Genomic DNA, 19682 nt, shown 5'->3' with positions numbered 1-19682 from the left:
ATAAAAACATTACCAACTTGCAAAACAATACTATTTAATGCCTATGAATATACCCATATGGAGTGGAAGTATAAAACATATGGGTAGGATTAACGATGAGTTTTTTTTTTTTTTTGAGAGAGAGAGAGAGAGAAAGAGAGATAATTCTTTAATATTTATTCTTTAGTTTTTCGGTGGACACAACATCGTTATTTGTATGTGGTGTTGAGGATCAAACCCAGCGCTGCGTGCATGCCAAGTGAGCGCACTACCACTTGAGCCACATCCCCAGCCCCAACAATGAGTTCTTGAGAGGGAAGTAGGACAGTGGGATCAGGGATTTCACAGGGGCTTCAATGATATCTACCATATTTCTTTTCACAAAAAACAAAGACCTGAGGAAAAAAATGAGTAATAAATTGGGTGTATGACATAAGCCTAAGTATCTTGATGCTTATTATATTGATTATATTATTTATATGATTGAACCTAATTTTTAAATAAAATACTCGAATTAAAACAATTATTAAGTTTTCAAAGTTATCACCCACAGATTACTTATTACAATGGGAAAGAAATAACCTGTATAATGGGGATGTGTGTTAAACACCATCTTGACCAAGAGATCAGACTTAATATCATGAGTCTGTTATGAATCTCTTGATATCCTTTTTTTTTTTTTTTTTTTTTTTTTTTGCTAAGGCTGGCTTTGAACTCACGATCTTCCTGCCTCAGCCTCCTGAGCCACTGGGATTACAGGCATGCACAGGGCTCTGATATGATGTATTTAAGGCACAGTTATAAGATCACCTATACAGTTGGATTCTTACTGAAAATGTTTAACCTGAATCTAATCAAAAGAAGGGTGGAAGTGTGGAAGCTTTTTCAAAATTGCTGAAGTACTTTACCACCTTCCCCACCAAAAGGGTAAGGAACTGTTTAAGAATAAAATGACTGATTACAATGTATAATTCTTGATCAGATCCTAGGTCCAATAAAAGTTCTAAAATACATTTTTTGATCAATTGAGAAAATTTTGATATGGACAGACTATTAGAAAATATTTTTTATCAAATGTCTTAAATGTGATAATTGTAGTTCAGAAGAAAATATTGTTCTTGTTAAAATATTTAGGGATAGTGTCATGATTACAAGTTAAGGAAAAAAATTAGATACATATGTATTAACACAAACACACATAAACATATGCAAATTATTGACAGTTTGAATCTAGGTAAAAAGTATTTGGTTTTATTTTAGTTTTCTTCCAACTATTCTAATTCAAAAAATTTTTAAGAGTTGGGAAAACAATAGACAAATATTTGGAACAGGCTAGAATGTGTATAGTTCAAAAAGACATGTTAATTTGCATGTCATCCATTTGTCAAAACTATAGTGATAACGACTAGGAAGAGAGTACACCTATTTTCCAACACCAACAAACTGATGAACTCAGTAAAAATGAATTAAAATCGTACATCAATTTAGTATTTTTGAGGATTAGATGAACCTTTGCTTGAAATGCTAACTTAAAAAAAAAAAAAAAGTATCTAACCCTGGTTTCCTCCCCTTTGCTTGGCTGAACGGCCAGGCTGTACCCAACACCATTTGCCCTAGGTAACAAAGCCCAACCAGGTTGCTGCTTGTCAGAAAAAAAGCATTTCTGTTCAGCACCACAATAAAGCTGCAGTCCTTCCTCCAACTCCCTCACACTTCTCCACTGCCCCAACTTCTGATCTACAATCAGCTACACTTTTGGAAGAAATAAGAAAACAAGATAATGGTGTTTAGTAAACCCACAATTTCAATTCCAAATTTAGCAAATATCTCCTATGGAAGGGTTCACAGGTTTATAAAGTGCTTAGTTTCCATGCACAGTTTTGCTGGTCATTCAGGATATGAGCCTGTGTTCCAGATAAAAGATTATTACTATATGCAGGCTGGGGTGTAGCTTAGTGGCAGAACATTTGCCTAGCTTGTGTGAGGCCCTAAGTTCACCCCAGTCCAAAAAAAAAAAAAAAAAAAAAGTATGTGTGTTTTTATATGAGCAGTGGAGCAACAGACATGAGGACAGTATTTTGGATCCACTCATTTCATTCATTTACCTCCCACTAAGGTTTCTATTAACTATTGTCCAGCTAAAGACTATTGTTTATAACTAGTGGGCAATAAATCAACTTCAGAATATAACAATAATCAAGCCTTTAAAAAATACTTAAAAGTCATGGAAATCTTATTAGATGTAAAAAAGAAAACACCACAACACCATAGAAGTAAGTATTAATTTTCTGTTTCTACATGAATCAAGATTTTCTTCCTCTCTTAGTAGTCTCTCCTATATATTAGGTTAAAATAATTGCTGGTTGGAAAGGAAAAAATGTTCCCTCAGATGACACAGTCACTTGAATATAACTGGGAAATAGTGGTGATTATATAATTTTTTTAAATCCTGGAGATACCCATTATATTAATGAGAAATATTGAAATACGATTAATTTGAGAAATATCACAATTATTTGTAAGGAACAAATGAAAAAATTAACATACTGTCATTTTATTTTATTTTATTGGTTGTTCACAACATTACAAAGCTCTTGACATATCATATTTCATACATTAGAATCAAGTGGGTTATGAACTCCCATTTTTACCCCAAATACAGATTGCAGAATCACATCGGTTACACATCACATTTTTACATACTGCCATATTAGTGACTGTTGTATTCTGCTACCTTTCCTATCCTCTACTATCCCCCTCACCTCCCCTCCCATCTTCTCTCTCTACCCCATCTACTGTAATTCATTTCCCTCCGTGTTTATTATCCCATTCCCCTCACAACCTCTTATATGTAATTTTGTATAACAATTTCCATGCAATTTCCCTTTTTTTCTCCCTTTCCCTCCCACCTCATGTCTCTGTTTAATGTTAATCTTTTCTTCCTGCTCTTCCTCCCTGTTCTGTTCTTAGTTGCTCTCATTATATCAAAAAAGACATTTGGTATTTGTTTTTTAGGGATTGGCTAGCTTCACTAAGCATAATCTGCTCTAGTGCCATCCATTTCCCTGCAAATTCCATGATTTTGTCATTTTTTAGTGCTGTGTAATACTCCATGGTGTATAAATGCCACATTTTTTTTTACCCATTCATCTATTGAAGGGCATCTGGGTTGATTCCACAGTCTAGCAATTGTGAATTGTGCTGCTATGAACATCGATGTGGCAGTATCCCTGTAGTGTGCTCTTTTAAGGTCTTCAGGAAATAGTCCGAGAAGGGCAATAGCTGGGTCAAATGGTGGTTCCATTCCCAGCTTTCCCAGGAATCTCCATACTGCTTTCCAAATTGGCCACACCCGTTTGCAGTCCCGCCAGCAGTGTACAAGAGTACCCTTTTCCCCACATCCTCGCCAGCACTCATTGTTGTTTGACTTCATCATGGCTGCCAATCTTACTGGGGTGAGGTGGTATCTTAGGGTGGTTTTGATTTGCATTTCTCTGACTGCTAGCGATGGTGAGCATTTTTTCATGTACTTGTTGATTGATTGTATGTCCTCCTCTGTGAAGTGTTTGTTCATGTCCTTGGCCCATTTGTTGATTGGGTTATTTGTTTTCTTATTGTCTAATTTTTTGAGTTCTTTGTATACTCTGGATATTAGGGCTCTATCTGAAGTGTGAGGAGTAAAAATTTGTTCCCAGGATGTAGGCTCCCTATTTACCTCTCTTATTGTTTCTCTTGCTGAGAAAAAACTTTTCAGTTTAAGAAAGTCCCATTTGTTGATTCTTGTTATTAACTCTTGTGCTATGGGTGTCCTATTAAGGAATTTTGAGCCCGACCCCACAATATGTAGATCGGAGCCAACTTTTTCTTCTATCACACGGAGAGTCTCTGATTTGATATCTAGCTCCTTGATCCACTTTGAGTTGACTTTTGTGCATGGCGAGAGGAGGGGATTCAGTTTCATTTTGTTGCATATGGATTTCCAGTTTTCCCAGCACCATTTGTTGAAGATGCTATCCTTTCTCCATTGCATGTTTTTAGCTCCTTTATCAAATGTAAGATAGTTGTAGCTTTGTGGATTAGTCTCTGTGTCCTCTATTCTGTACCATTGGTCCACCCGCCTGTTCTGGTACCAGTACCATGCTGTTTTTATTACTATTGCTCTGTAATATAGTTTGAAATCTGGTATCGCTATACCACCTGATTCACACTTCCTGCTTAGAATTGTTTTTGCTATTCTGGGTCTTTTATTTTTCCATATGAATTTCACGATTGCTTTATCTATTTCTACAAGAAATGCCATTGGGATTTTGATTGGCATTGCATTAAACCTATAGAGAACTTTTGGTAATATCGCCATTTTGATGATGTTAGTTCTGCCTATCCGTGAACAAGGTATATTTTTCCATCTTCTAAGATCCTCTTCTATTTCTCTCTTTAGGGTTCTGTAGTTTTCATTGTATAGGTCTTTCACCTCTTTTGTTAGGTTGATTCCCAAGTATTTTATGTTTTTTGAGGATATTGTGAATGGAGTGTTTTTCCTCATTTCCGTTTCAGAAGTTTTGTCGCTGATATACAGAAATGCCTTTGATTTATGTGTGTTGATTTTATATCCTGCCACTTTGCTGAATTCATTTATTAGCTCTAGTAGTTTTTTTGTAGACCCTTTTGGGTCTTCTAGGTATAGAATCATGTCATCCGCAAATAGTGATAATTTAAGTTCTTCTTTTCCTATTTTTATGCCTTTAATTTCTTTCGTCTAATTGCTCTGACCAGTGTTTCGAGAACTATATTGAATAGAAGTGGTGATAGGGGGCATCCCTGTCTTGTTCCAGATTTTAGAGGGAATGCCTTCAATTTTTCTCCATTCAGAATGATGCTAGCCTGAGGCTTAGCATAGATAGCTTTTACAATGTCGAGGTAAGTTCCTGTTATCCCTAGTTTTTCTAATGTTTTGAACATAAAGGGATGCTGTACTTTGTCAAATGCTTTTTCTGCGTCTATCAAGATGATCATATGGTTCTTTAAGTCTATTGATGTGGTGAATAACATTTATTGATTTCCGTATATTGAACCATCCTTGCATCCCAGGGATGAATCCTACTTGATCATGGTGCACAATTTTTTTGATGTGCCTTTGTATCCGATTCGCCAGAATTTTATTGAGGATTTTTGCATCTAGGTTCATCAGAGATATTGGTCTGTAGTTTTCTTTCTTTGAGGTGTCTTTGTCTGGTTTCGGAATGAGGGTGATGTTGGCCTCATAGAATGAATTTGGTAGAGCTCCCTCTTTTTCTATTTCCTGAAATAACTTGAAAAGTATTGGTATTAATTCTTCTTTAAAGGTTTTGTAAAACTCCGCTGTGTACCCATCTGGTCCTGGGCTTTTCTTGGTTGGTAGTCTTTTGATTGCTTCTTCTATTTCATCCATTGATATTGGTCTGTTTAAATTGTGTGTATCCTCCTGACTCAGTCTGGGCAAATCATATGACCTAAGAAATTTATCAATGTCTTCACTATCTTCTATTCTATTGGAATATAGGTTTTCAAAGTAATTTCTAATTGTCTTCTGTATTTCTGTAGCATCTGTTGTGATATTGCCTTTTTCATCTCGTATGTTAGTAATTTGAGTTCTCTCTCTTCTTCTCTTCGTTAGCATGGCTAAAATAATTACTGGTTGGAAAGGAAAAAATGTTCCCTCAGATGACACAGTCACTTGAATATAACTGGGAAATAGTGGTGATTATATAATTTTTTTAAATCCTGGAGATACCCATTATATTAATGAGAAATATTGAAATATGATTAATTTGAGAAATATCACAATTATTTGTAAGGAACAAATGCAAATTAACATACTGTCATTTTATATGCTGAAAAGGAAAAAAGGGCAAAACCTAATTTTAGGAGATGACTTTTTGAGCATTTCTATAATACGCTTTCAGGTATTGCAGACTATTCAATAACAAAGGATGACAAGAGCTCATTATCCACCTGACCCCATGGAGTAACCATGAATATCATAAAATTTTATAATGTAAGTACAATGAGCAAAAAAAGTTAGGGTTTCCAGACTATGCCTTTATTTTAATGTTCAGAATGTCTTTAGGGGCAAACTACTAATGTGGAGATTTGTTAGATTTTCAGTAATGTTGATCATGTCCTAGATAAAACCTCAAAAGAGTGACCATACATTTGTTTTGTTTTTTTAAAAAAGATTTATTTATTTTTTTTACAAGAGAGGATGAAATGAGGCAAAGAGTTTACAGAAAAAAATGTCCATATATAAAGAAAGAAATAGCAAAATATTTTTTGGTCATAATTTAGAAACAAACTATAAAAAGAAGACAGTGTTTCCCAATTTATCTCTTCCACTGAAGAGCAAAAGAACAGGCTCAGTTCCTTGATATCCTCAGTAGGCCACGGATACGTCTGACAAGAGCCTGTATGAAACTATAACGAGATCGAACTTTTGAATATAATCCTTCAATGTCCAGGAGTTTCTTTTGTAGTGATTCTCCGAAAGCGTTGATGGCATCAGCCTGAAGCTAGAGGTAATACAGATAACACTGTATTATTAAAATTGTTGTCTCAAATATTTCTTTCATTCTATGTCTTTAAATTTAAAATATTTCCATTTTGCAATGTAGTCTTACCAGGGTAAAATATGCTTGGATTTTTGTAATGTGGTACCAAATTAAATAGACATTCACAGTTTCTACCTTGGAATTTCTTGGTATGAGCCTAGTGATTTTTTTGCCTTACCTTTCTTGTATAAATGTGTAAATTTTAAGATGTTTAAATAATAACAACCATTCATGCTGATGTACTGACATACACACAAAAACAACTGCAAAAGAGCCATACAAGAAATAACTATAGTTAAAAGTGGTTTCTTCTGGGGAAAGAAAGAAAAAATGCAGGTGGGAAAGAAGGTTTTATTTTCTACTTTATTTTGTAATTTTTAAAAATCCATTCGCATGTTTTTGTTTTTAAAAAGTATCAATGGGGTATAGTTAGACCTAGTATATACTTTAGAATTCATATTTATTTAGAATATATATGTAATCTTTCTGATGTTATACTAAAACACTAAAATTAAGAACAAAGTTTTATATAAATCTATCTGCCTTCACTTTTGCATTAAAATGACAGCACCCAGTGAGACTATCCTATACTTCTTCCCTTAGTTTTGTAACAGATGACTCTAAATGGAACCATACCAGTCAGCAATTCAACATGTTTTTATTAATAAATATCTTCTGAGGCTGGGGATTCAGCTCAGTTGGTAGAGTGAGTGCTTGCCTTGCATGCACAAGGCCTTGGGTTCAATCCCCAGCACCAAAATAAATAGATAAATACATAAACAAGCAAACATCTTCTGGAGGATCTATTCTTTGCCTAATTCTGCACATGTCCTCACTTGGTACTAACTTCTCTACACAAGCCTGGCCAAAAAAACAAGCTTCTTTCATTTAGGAATGAATGCAGTCAGGCCTAGGATGAGAGTATGCTACCCAGGACATCTCTGCAGGCTGCTAAAACTGAACCTCTCTTTGCTGATAAGGCTCAACCTTTCAGCTTTAAGAAAGGCAGCAACAAGGAGGAATGAGAAGAGTAGAGGCTTATCAAATCATGGCCAAGGGCATTCAGATGCCCACTGGAAGATCTAATTGCAACACTTTGTCCCTAATATCACTTCCTGATTTAATATGAGGTTTTCATTTCAATTGTTTTTCATTTTTTCCAATACTATTGATCAAGAGATTACTAAGAGCATAATGCTACCTGTTATTGATAGACTACTATAGTAGAATTTTTAATGGTTATTATCCATCTCGCCATTATTTTCTAAAAAATTAAGTGCTGAGAGAGACTGTGTCTAAAAATTCTACAAAGCTAATCAAAAGACAGGATTTCCACACTGCTATGGTCCCCCAAAGGTCCATGTGTTAAAGGCTTGGTCCCCACAGTAATGGGAGGTGATAGAATCTTTAGGGGGTGGGGCCTAGTGAGAGGTTCTCGGGTCACCAGAGGGCACGCTTGAAGAGTGACTATGGCCTTTCACTTTCTCTCTGACCATGAGATAAACACCTTGCTCTACCTGCCACTCAGTATGCACACTGTAGACCCAAAGCACTGGATTTGCCCAGTTTTGGGCTGGAGCCTCCAAAACTGTGAGCCACAATAAATCCTCTTCCTTTACAAGATATCTCAATTACTTACAGCTAACACACAGTCACAATGTCTACTGATTACTCAGCAGTTAACATATTCCCGGTACCCCACTGGGAACTTCACATACACAAAACCTCATTTAATTCTGACAAGACCTTCCGAGGTTGAATTATCATTCCCAGTGCTTAGATAAAGAAGGAGAGGCTAGGAAGTGAGGTTGCTGCAAGCCACACAGGTATTTATGAGCCAAGCCAGAATTCAAATCAGGTCTGTAATATGCAACCCTGAAAATGATAATCTTTATTGACTTACCGGGCTTTCCCTTTTCCTTTAATAAAGAGGAAAAAAAAAAAAAATAAGCAGATAGACCTTACCTGGTCTATATCATGTTGGTTTACTACAGTCAATCCACTTTTAAAATCCAGATTGGTTTCTGAGGAGAAGGAATCTAGAGATAAAAGACATAGTCAAGATATCTTCGTAAGTACAGATCTACTAGTGATCTACATGCTAAAAGTGAACAATGCAGGTCAAGAATGAAACTCTTGCAGCTATGGAAGCTATTTCACTGACCCAAGCCAGGGTTCTCAAGATTTTCTTGTTACTTCCCACCTGAGAGTCACTCATAGTGGCTCCCTCTAGCAATCAATAAGAATTTCAGCCTAGTAGATGACCCATTTCTGTTCTTCTGGAAAACTATCTGTGATCAAAGGACTCTAGAGCTGAGTCAGCCCTTAACATCAAGAAACTAAAGAACAATTGACAAGAAGACCCTAAAATATTGTTATGCTCATCGTAATTTCCCATGGACAGAAAGTAATATACAAAAAATAGCTACATCTATGACTAAGTAGATCTCAATTACCCACTTCACTCTTAGACACCTGGAACATAGCAACGAATTTCACTTTATGTATAATTTACCAATAAATATAAATAAATAAACAAAAATAGTTGGCAAGGGGTTGATTTGAATCCAGGAGTCTGACACCAGACTAATATAATGAGGCTTTGTTTAAAAAAAAAAAAAGTCACTAGTTACAAGGCACTAATGTGCATAATTTTCAAAATAAAGTTTACCTTGTAGTCTTCTGTTTTTAAATAAGGTTCTGGAGGCAAATAAGGAATCTTGAGAATCCGTGGGTGTGCAATGTAACAAATAGTACTCCAGATGGCGCCAAAGAATAAATAAGCAGGTCTCTATGATAACTGAGCTCAGATTAAAGGACAATAATCTCATTATACTATTTTACTAGCCAGTTTCGGAGGAGGGGTAAAGGAGAGACTGTATTCACATAATGATGCATCTATAACCTCAGTCTAGCAGACAGGTAAGGTTCCAGTGAGGTAAGAGAAAGCACCATGGGGTGCTGAAAGGAAGAAGGAGGTGGCAGGGTGCTGTATTCCCTGTCTTAAGTCCTTACCTCCTTCCCAGAGAGAAAGTCTACATATATTACTAGCTACCCTAAAAGAAAAAAAATTTACAATCTGGAAATATATTGGGCATTTACTGGAAGAAAATTAACAATAATTCTGTCCCCTTCCACCAGGTTTTTGTGGCCAAATAATGTGAGAATAAGTACACAGTTCCTCCATTTAAAGGTCACCACTCAAGTCGATGACTTCATAAAGGATACAAGAACAAAGGGAAAGCAGCTTAGCTCGATTGTTGATCAACTTCACCAAACGCCTTCTCGCTAGAACATATTTCTGGGCAGTGGAGATTTTATCAACACCAGCAGGCATCACAGACTGGCACAACTAAGAAAAAGAAATAAATGTAGCATAAAAGTGACATAAATTGTAACAAATTTAACAAAAATCTACTATAAGAAGGTCACTGTGATAAGTGCTAGGAAAAACACTCAGATTTAAAAATCCTTGCAGACAAAAAGTTCATTATCTACAAATAAGAGCCAAAGAAGCAGTCAGATTCATAAATGAATGTTCACCTGCTGCCCTTTGAGAAAATCTGACCTAGAAACAGACTTTCCAACCTACTAAAGGGCCCAACAACCCTGAATTTCCTGTCAAATTGAAACAAAACAAAAGTTCTTCAAGCAGTAGGTGAAACAATGCCAGGGAGAATTTAACATCTGTCAGGTATCTTCTGAAGAAAAATAAATATACTCTTCTAGGGCACAGTAAACATATGATCATTAACTAAAATCTCCCTGAGCACCTCGATTTGGCATACACATTAGCACAGTTCAATTTAATATTCTGACATTGGGTTTGACAGAAGGTGTACTGAAGAGGGGCTGGTGGAATGCACATGCCACTATATCCCTGGATACATCCCGCATCTGCACAATCAAGCAAACACAGATCAAACTCATTTAAAAACAATAAACAAACTACATCTATTCTAAGCATATAGATTTTTTCCTTGTTACTATTCCCTAAACAATACAGTATAACAATAATTTATATGGCATTTATATTGTATTAGGCATTCAGTAACCAAAGAAGACTTAAAGCCTATAGGAGGGTGAGCATTAAGTTATATACAGGGGCTGGGGATATAGCTCAGCTGGTAGAGTGCTTGCCTTGTATGTACAAGGCCCTGGGTTCAATTCCCAGCACCATTAAAAAAACAAAGTTATATACAGATAGATGCTATGCTGTTTTACATAAGGGACTTGAGCTCCTAGGAGTATGGCATCTGCAGGGGGTCCTGGAATTCATAGCCCAAGGGACAACTCTTTTAGCATTGCCAACAAACTACACAACAGAGAGGAAGGACTATCAGATATAAATTACACAGTTTCAGGAATAGCCTAAAGCTAGTAAGTCTGCCTCACCCATTGTCTTTGGGCAAGTTATCCTAGTCTTCTGTGCCTGAGTTTCCTCACAAATGGTAGTAGTACCAAGACCTGCTCTATGTATTCATCTAGAACATGTAGCTCACAACTGACTCAATAAATGTTCCCTGTGATTATCAGAAGAGTGGCAAAAGGGAGTAGGCTTTGACAAATCACACGAATGACATAGAATTTTGTCACTGAAGTCTGGTGTAAACCAGGACTGGCAAAATAGCTCAATATCCAGGCTGCCAAGATACTTCAGCAGGACCTAAGAATTGGTCAAGAGGTGTCCTAGAGCTCGGCTGTGCCGAATAGAAAATAAAGCAAACTAATAAGGGTGCAAACCCAGTAACGTGGTATCTTCAGGTACAGAAAGGAAAAGAGAATGATTCTGGGTCACTGAGAAAGCGGTGAAGTCTGATGTGCTATCCCATTTGTTTGAAAAATTCACTAACAGGATACTGAGGATGCTGAAAACAGAGACATTTACCGAAGTTTTGTGATAGTCAAGCCAAAGTGACTCCATTTTATTTAGTAACTCCATTTTGTAAAACAACCATGCCAAGTAGAAGGGTCATGACCAGGGCAAGATGTTCTTTTCCTTTTGCTATAGAAACCTTTAAGAACATGGGACTTCCTAATGGGGCATTGTTTCTGTAACTAGGGTAACAGGGCTCTGTTTCTGTAACTGGGGTGGCTGGGCTAATTGTAATTGGCTAAGCATCCCGCTGCCTGACTGCACTCTCCTGCTTCTGTAACCTGACTTGCTTGCATTGGCGGGACCCCCAAACATCCCTTTTGCGGTTTTCAGGCTTAAAAGGAGTGCCCTGGCAATTTGTTCAGGGCTGATCAGGGGAACAACTTTATGTTATGGTCAGTCACCACCAGTATGCTTCAATAAAGGCTTGATTCGATTATACATGAGTGGTCTGGAAGTCAATTTATGAAACCCCGGGACGCTGCTTTAACTACAACAGTTTTACTGCCAAAATATCTGTAACATAAACACCAGTGTCTGCATAGATTTTAGAGTAGAAATTACCCAAAACTCATTAATTAAAGGCCAGCTTTCTATTTTCTTCAACAGAAGCTACTTGACTAGTGGGTTTTTGTTGTTGTTGTTTTTAGTTGTAGATGAACACAATTTATTTATTTGTTTGTTTATACCAGGGATTGAGCCACATCCTCAACCTTATTTTGTATTCTATTTAGAGACAAGATCTCATTGAGTTGCTTAGCGCCTTGCCGCTGCAGAGGCTGGCTCTGAACTTGGGATCTTCCTGTCTCAGCCTCCCGAGTTGCTGGGATTACAGGCGTACAGCACCCAGTGCCTCACCCAGTGCTTCACGTGTGCTAGGCAAACACTCTACCACTGAGCTACAACCCCAGCACTTACTTGACTGTTTTTCAGTCAAGAATGTCCATGCTATGAGCCTGGTGCAAAGGTGAGACTCTCCTTCTGGTCACACAAAAGAATCAGGCAATTCCTTCAGTCTAGCTGCATGTATCATCCTCACTCCCAAGTCTGGGATGAGTACTCTAGCCCTGATTAGTGAAAGCAAGTTTCTCAAGTTCCCATCTCAAGATTCATACCTCTTTTATCTCATCTGGAGGAAGCTGCTCTACATTCTGTAGCTTGTTGACACTACGTCGGTGACTGTCGTAGTAGCTGAAGAAATCACTGGCGCTCTGTTTCAGCAGGTAGACAATAATGCCCAAACCGGGTAAGCGCCAATATGGAACCACTGGAGCTTGGGTATCTAGTAGATGACATAAAACTATGTTTCACTTACAAACACTTTGCAAGAATTTTTTTTTTTTTTGTACCAAGACTAGAACTAAGGGTCACTTAACCGCCGAGTCACATCCCCAGCTCTTTTTTGTATTTTAGAGACAGGGTCACACTAAGTTGCTTAGAGCCTCACTAAATTGAGGCTGGCTTTGAACCCATGATCTTCCTGCCTCAGCCTCCCGAGCTACTGGGATTACAGGTGTACGCCACTGTGCCCAGCCTATTTTGTATGAATTTCAAATGACCCACATAAAATAATGGATATTCCAGAATTTAAGGACATGTAAGCTACCACTAAAAGTAACCTATGACTACATTTAAACACCAGCTGTCACTGGTGTTGTTCAAAAAACAAGTGGTTAGGAGTGATTATAATCAGGTACAGATGTAAGACTGGAGACCTTGAGAGACAGAGAGAAAGAAATGTGGGTGGTGGACATCAGCAGAGTTTTTCCTTTATTGGATGAAGACCACTTTGTAAACTTTATGAAAGATACGTATTCTACCTTTACCCCTCAAACCTGCAATGCAGACACACAAATTTGGTAGTGCTTAGCCCTAGGTGAGTAATCTCTGCCTCACCAATTAGCTATAGGGTTCATTTATAGACTACATCTTTCTGGTTATTGAATTGAATCCTCAGTCATTCTTTTCAAGATACCAGAAGAACACTAACTGAAATACTGCAAAAATATAAATGGGTTTAAATGTTAAAAAGTGTTTCACTACATTTTTTGTGTGTGTGTGTGTATCTGGTGCTGGGGATTGAACCCAGGGCCTTGTGCATTCGAGGGAAGCATTCTACCAACTGAGCTATATCCCCAGTCCTATAACTTTATTTGGGTAGCAAAACCAGGTTTTTTGTTTTGTTTTGTTTCATACTGGGGATTGAACCCAAGGGCACTTCACCAATGAAATACATCCCTGACCCTTTTAATTTTTTAACTTGGGACAGGGTCTTGACAAGTTGCTAAGGGTCTTACTAAGTTGCTGAGACTTGCCTCAAACTCTTGCTTCAGCCTCCCTAGTCTCTGGAATTACAGGAATATGCCATCATGCCCAGCTAAATAAGATAATCTGCCTTTTACCTGACTACCTTTCAACAAAGGTGCAAAGCAACAGTGGGACACCATAAAGTTATTTGCAGAAGAACTAGGGAGCAATAATGATACCATCCTTAGAGCAATTTCTTCTAATAACTGGGGGATGTCTTGGAAATACCTTGGTCATTTCAAGCTTGATTTGGAGATAATAGTTGTTTAGTGGCCCAAACTGCCAAGATGCCAAAAGGGGGATTGTATTTGCTTCTTTCACTACCAACTCCCTTAATTTTGCTCTCAAGTCAGATTTCACAGATATCATGTGAGGGGGATATATTATCAACAGATGCTAAAACCAATCAGAATTTCCTAGATAGATTTTCTTTTCTAGTCTTCAGTGAAGATGTTTTAGTCTTCAAAAAATGTCATTATTGAGAGCCTTCTCCTGGTGAAATTGAGTAGCCTAGTACCCAAATGACAAAGATATCCTCAAAGAATTAGCATATGGTCTAATGCTCAGTGGACTCTAAAACATTTCAGAAGTTCTCACTATACTGACTTGCTCAAGTCTAGAAAATACTAGAGCATTCAAAGGCTAGCAAACATCAGATGAGGATGATTTGTGAGAAACTGAAGTACAGAAACAGATTCCATAGGGGCCTAGGGCTATGTGATCTAAGAAGTAAAAGTCCTGCAGGAAAGGGTCTCTGGATCACAAATAATAAGTAATATACTACATGATAACCCCAACAATAATAATAATAAGAGCAAACAATAGGTACTACTAGGACCAAGTACTACTACAATGGAAAATAATACTACTTTCCATATATTAACACATTTAATTCTTGTAATCAATTGGTTGGAGGAGAGTTTGTTATTTCCATTTCACAGATAAAAACCTGAGGCACAAAGAAGGTACCTAAATTCTCTGAAGTCACACCAATTGTTACTAGTAGAACTGGGATTCAAATCTAGGCAGTTTGTCATCAACTTGTGTTCTTGACTACTACTTTGAATTGTCTGTTTTCAAACCTATTAAATATCTACAAGCTCTCATGCCTAAAATTGGCAGAGGAAAATGAGGCTGTTAACCCTAAAAAAGTCTAAGGAAAAATGTTGACCAGTTTATAAAGCTTCATAAAGTTCATTTTTTAAGTATTAGATATAAATGTCATGGCATGCAAGACTGCCTTGGAAGGAAAAAGCAACTAAATAAAATTTTAAAAATTATAAGTGATGTATTATTAGCATATAATAAATGACAAAATAACAGTTTTTTTTAAAGAGAGAGTGAGAGAGGAGAGAGAGAGAGAGAGAGAGAGAGAGAGAGAGAGAGAGAGAGAGAGAGAGAATTTTTTTTTTTTTTTAAAGAGAGAGTGAGAGAGGAGAGAGTTAGGAGAGAGAGAGAGAGAGAATTTTTAATATTTATTTTTTAGTTCTCGGCGGACACAACATCTTTGTTGGTATGTGGTGCTGAGGATCGAACCCGGGCCGCACTCATGCCAGGCGAGCGCGCTACCGCTTGAGCCACATCCCCAGCCCCCAAAATTACAGTTTTGTTTGAATATCTGGTGAGGGGAACAAAAGCATTGCCTTTTTGACAGAGCAGTCTCCATCAAGCTACAGACCTAAAAGATTAACAAACAGACTGATGTTCATTTGCCAATTGCTAGAAAGGGAATACAGATCAGCCTAAAAGTTCCTGCTGGGAACCCTTCCCCTGAATGGAAAGGGAACTCTGGGCAAGATTTCCAGTCATCCCAGGCCTTCTAAAGTAAAGGTAACCCCTCATTTCACATTGGAGCCACCTGAATGGGAAAGGTAACTTAACCCTTATGCTGAGGATGTAGGGTTGGAATCCTCTCAAGATGGTCCCTTTTTATTCTAGAGTAATCCCCTGACAATCAACTTTTTAAGTGGGGGGAAACTGAACCATATAGAATTAATTTACTTAACCAAGTCAAGGAGTATTTTATACTTCTAGTTTAAATGACTTTTATCCTATAAACTATAAATCTCTATAGCCACTTTCCAAATGTCTTTAAGAAATATTCTCATCTATGAAAGATTACTTCAAGCAAATTCATTGAATAAAAGGTATCTTTTATGAAGATTTCTGCTGGGCTGGGGATGTGACATGGTGGTAGTGTGCTGGCCTAGCATGCATAAGTCCCTTAGTTTAATCCTCAACAACAAACACACACCTCAAAAGTAAAAAAAAAAAAAAAAAAAAAAAAAAAAAAAAAGTAAAACTTCTGCTTTCAAGAATGAAAAATAGATCATACCAAACAAATTTCTGCTTTCTCTGTGACTCACCAACAGAAAACCAAAAGCCCTAGACATAATACAAACAAAAGCAGACAGACACTGTGGAAAAAATGCAGATATACTATCAGAAAACAGAATAGTAGGTGTCTGGGCCAGGGGTTAAAATAAACGATTAAATGTAAAGGAACAAGAAGAACCTTAAAGAGGAAAAAATGTATATGTTTTGATTGTGATAATAAAAAATGCTTATTTTATTACTAAAATTATTCAAACTGTATATCTAAAATGATTGAATTTTTTGTATGTAAATAATACCTCAATTTTCAAAAGAATATAATCCTATTAGCTAGGACACTTTTATAGTAGAGTTGGAATTCTTAGCATAATTATATCTAATAAGGTAATATGCTATTAAAATAACATTCTCAAAAATCACACCCACAGACTTTCTGAAATCACCACCAGTCTATTCCATTACAACTACTGAATGCTAATGGGCTTTGTCTTTTTAGTGCCCACAGGATAACAGCTTTAAAAATTTATAATCCTGCCCCATATTCTGTATCTTCCCTACTGACTCATCAGAAGATAAGTCAGCCTACTTGGTATCTAAATTTACTTTGCCTTGTTATATAAATTTGTAACTACAATACAAAACTCAATTTAGACACTGAATTCAGCTTAATCAGACTTAACTTACAAAATTGCCTGTTGTATTTCATTTTCTTTACCCAGCTAGCTTACTCTCCAAATCTAGATTTTTTTCTTTGGGATTTCAAGTACTATTTAAAACTACACTCCCCCACATGGCTCTTTTAGAGTTAGCCTCAGAAAATCATATGAATTTTTCCGTTCTCTTGAATTCTCCAGGTTTATATGTGGGTCTGACAATAGTACCTCCCACACCTTCTTTAAAGAGTTATTTTTAAATTTTCCCATTAATGACTCATATAAAGAAAAAAATTGTATCTCATTAAACCAGAATGAAGATCTACATCACGATAATGGCACCTTCATCCCTCAGACACATGAAAAAACTGGTCTCACCTTGCCGTGGTCCATCTCTATTAATGGTTTCTGAAAGACTAGGGGTGAAGAGACACACAGCATGCTGAAAGGTAGGGGAGCTCTGTAGCATGAGTGACTGGCAATACTCCATTACGTTGGCACAAATCTACAATGGAAGAACAGCAGTAAGAAAAAAATATCTGCCCCCTAAATAGTCTAATACCATAGAAATCTAGATTTAAAGAAGACCCAGGTTGTAAATCAACTTCTAAAATTATACACCTGTTATTTTCAACAGAGTTTTCCCAAAACACAAAAATCTTGTGGCATATTCCCAACAATTCTCACCCCCTCCTACCTGTTGCATGGCAAGTTCAATCTCATCTTTCTTGCTCACTTTATCTCCCTCTACATTATCATCTTGAAATTTAAACTGTCGCAGTCTGTCAGAGCCACCAAAGCGACTTAACAGTCCTAAGCACTGACGCTAAGAAAGAAAAAGATATTGTTCAAAATTAGTAAACTCTTTTTCTTCTTGAGATATGAAAAAAAAATTAATGGGAAGTGGAACTGCTCTTAAAAACGTCTGTTATCTTACTTCCAAATGAGCCAACTAAAGGTAGCACCATTAAAAATCACCTTTCAGTCAATTCATTAAAAGAATAGCAATTTTTTTTAGCAATTAATCCTCAATATAATTTAAATGCTTCCCAAAGAATTTTATATGCCATGTTCAAAATAGCATTTAATAATTCTTTGGGAAATTGTGGTTAATTGACACAGAAGTTGAAAGGAAAATGAGAGAGCACCTAGAATTTGTTTCATGACAAACCACAACAATTTTGTCTACAAGGTTCAAATTTAAAGGCCATTACTCCTTTGGCTGCTTTTAGAGATTTCTTTGGGGGCGGGGATGGGGACACACAGATAGTCTTGACATATAACATGCATATGCTGCCATCTTGAAATGTTGGTACTTTTCACCTGAGGGTACAATTGTTCCTAGGGTTCTCAGAGGGAAAGGATCACTTTTCAAAACTGGCAGCACATCCAGTGATTAGCAGATGGGTTTGGATTCAGAACATGGATTCCAGCAGCAGCCATAATGTTTTGCATGTGACCTAGGACAAGTTACTTATTTCCTCAAGCCCCTATGTTCACATTTCTTAGATTGTTGTTAGGATTATATGAGACATTGTATTATATTTAAAGTGTTTAGCACAATGTTCTGCACTTAATCAGTATATAGTGAAAGCATTTATTTTAAAACTTGGTAACACTATATATCTTTCTATATATAAACAAATATTCAGATATACATATCATAACATACAACGTTTTGTTATGTAAACTGATGTTTAAATAAGTTTGAATAAGGCAAAACTTTTTAATCAAATTATGAAATAAACTTCTTTTGCCAAAATAGTCAGAAGTATTTTTTAAACTTACAAATATGCCTTACATATATAAAATAGATATGCTTAAACATTTCCAAAGGTCACCTTACAAAAGATCCATCAAAAAGATTTTTTTTTTCCTCCTTACTGGTAAAAAAAAGTGAGAAGACTAAAAAAAAACACAGGGCACCTGGGTTTCACTGATGAGAGTATTACCTTTCTGGGCAGCTGTTTCCTAACATGCTGTCAAAAATACTATAGACATATCCTTGGACCCAGTTACACCATGTCATTTAATCCAGAATTTTAAAATGTACATAAAAATGCTGATATTTTTGTTGTACTAGGAATCAAACATAGGTCAGGCAATCTCTCTACCACTGACCTACATATGTAGCCCTAACATTTTTCTTTTAAAACTGAAAAAACAATTTATGAAAAGAGGACAGGTAGGGCTGGGGATGTGGCTCAAGCGGTAGCGCGCTCGCCTGGCATGCGTGCGGCCCGGGTTCGATCCTCAGAACCACATACCAACAAAGATGTTGTGTCCGCCGAGAACTAAAAAATAAATATTAAAAATTCTCTCTCTCTCTCTCCTCTCTCACTCTCTCTTTAAAAAAAAAAGATAAAAAAAAGAAAAGAGGACAGGTTAAGAAAATTACTATACGAAAATAATGGAATATAAATTCTAGTATATGAATGCTGTAGCAAATAAAAAGGAAAGGTGTTTAGATCAAAGCAGGTTAGGAGGCTCCCAGAAACTATGATAAAATACCTGATTGACAGTATGGTGGTTCCTCAAAAGAGCAGGCACAGAACCACCATTTGACCTAGTTACACCACTCCTCTATATTTATTTATTCTAATGAATTAAAGTCAACATACTATAGTGACATATGTATACCATGTTTACAGCAGCATAATTCACAATAGTCACACTGTAGAAACAGACTAGGTGTCCATTAGTAGATGAAAGGATAAAGAAAATGTGGTATTTATACACAATAGAATGTTCTTCAGCCATAAAGATAAATAAAATTATGTCACTTGCAGGAAATGGATGGAACTAGAGTCCATTATGTTAAGTGAAATTAGCCAAACTCAGAAGGTCAAGGATTGTATATTTTCTTTCACACAGAAGCTAAAGAGGAATAACAAAAGAAAGGTTTGGGGGCTGGGAGCAGAGATCTTATGAAAATCAAAGGGAGATTGC

At 36.6% G+C, this 19682-nt stretch overlaps 1 protein-coding gene across 5 annotated transcripts in view; it reads right to left on the bottom strand.

Annotated features, from left to right (window-relative positions):
- Nucleotides 1-6163: 6163 nt before the first annotated feature.
- NUP205 (nucleoporin 205) overlaps nucleotides 6164-19682 on the bottom strand; it is a 69604-nt gene continuing 56085 nt past the window's right edge. For 2 of the 5 annotated variants that reach the window (XM_081285366.1, XM_081285369.1), the window contains 7 exons: nucleotides 17431-17559; nucleotides 17112-17238; nucleotides 12555-12721; nucleotides 9792-9915; nucleotides 9235-9363; nucleotides 8529-8587; nucleotides 6164-6524 (listed from right to left, as the gene is read on the bottom strand). In XM_081285366.1, the coding sequence (XP_081141492.1) occupies nucleotides 6372-6524; nucleotides 8529-8587; nucleotides 9235-9363; nucleotides 9792-9915; nucleotides 12555-12721; nucleotides 17112-17238; nucleotides 17431-17559 (888 nt within the window). In that variant the 3' untranslated portion in view covers nucleotides 6164-6371. Of the gene's footprint in view, nucleotides 6525-8528; nucleotides 8603-9234; nucleotides 9364-9791; nucleotides 9916-12554; nucleotides 12722-17111; nucleotides 17239-17430; nucleotides 17560-19682 lie in introns of all 5 variants that reach the window. The other 3 variants (XM_081285365.1, XM_081285368.1, XM_081285367.1) reach the window with 3 other exon arrangements.

The sequence above is a fragment of the Spermophilus citellus genome (genome assembly GCF_964194105.1).
Source record: "Spermophilus citellus genome assembly, chromosome: 3".
NCBI lineage: Eukaryota > Metazoa > Chordata > Mammalia > Rodentia > Sciuridae > Spermophilus > Spermophilus citellus.
The sequence above is the reverse complement of the archived record's forward strand: the minus strand, read 5'-3'. Positions and strand labels throughout refer to the sequence as shown.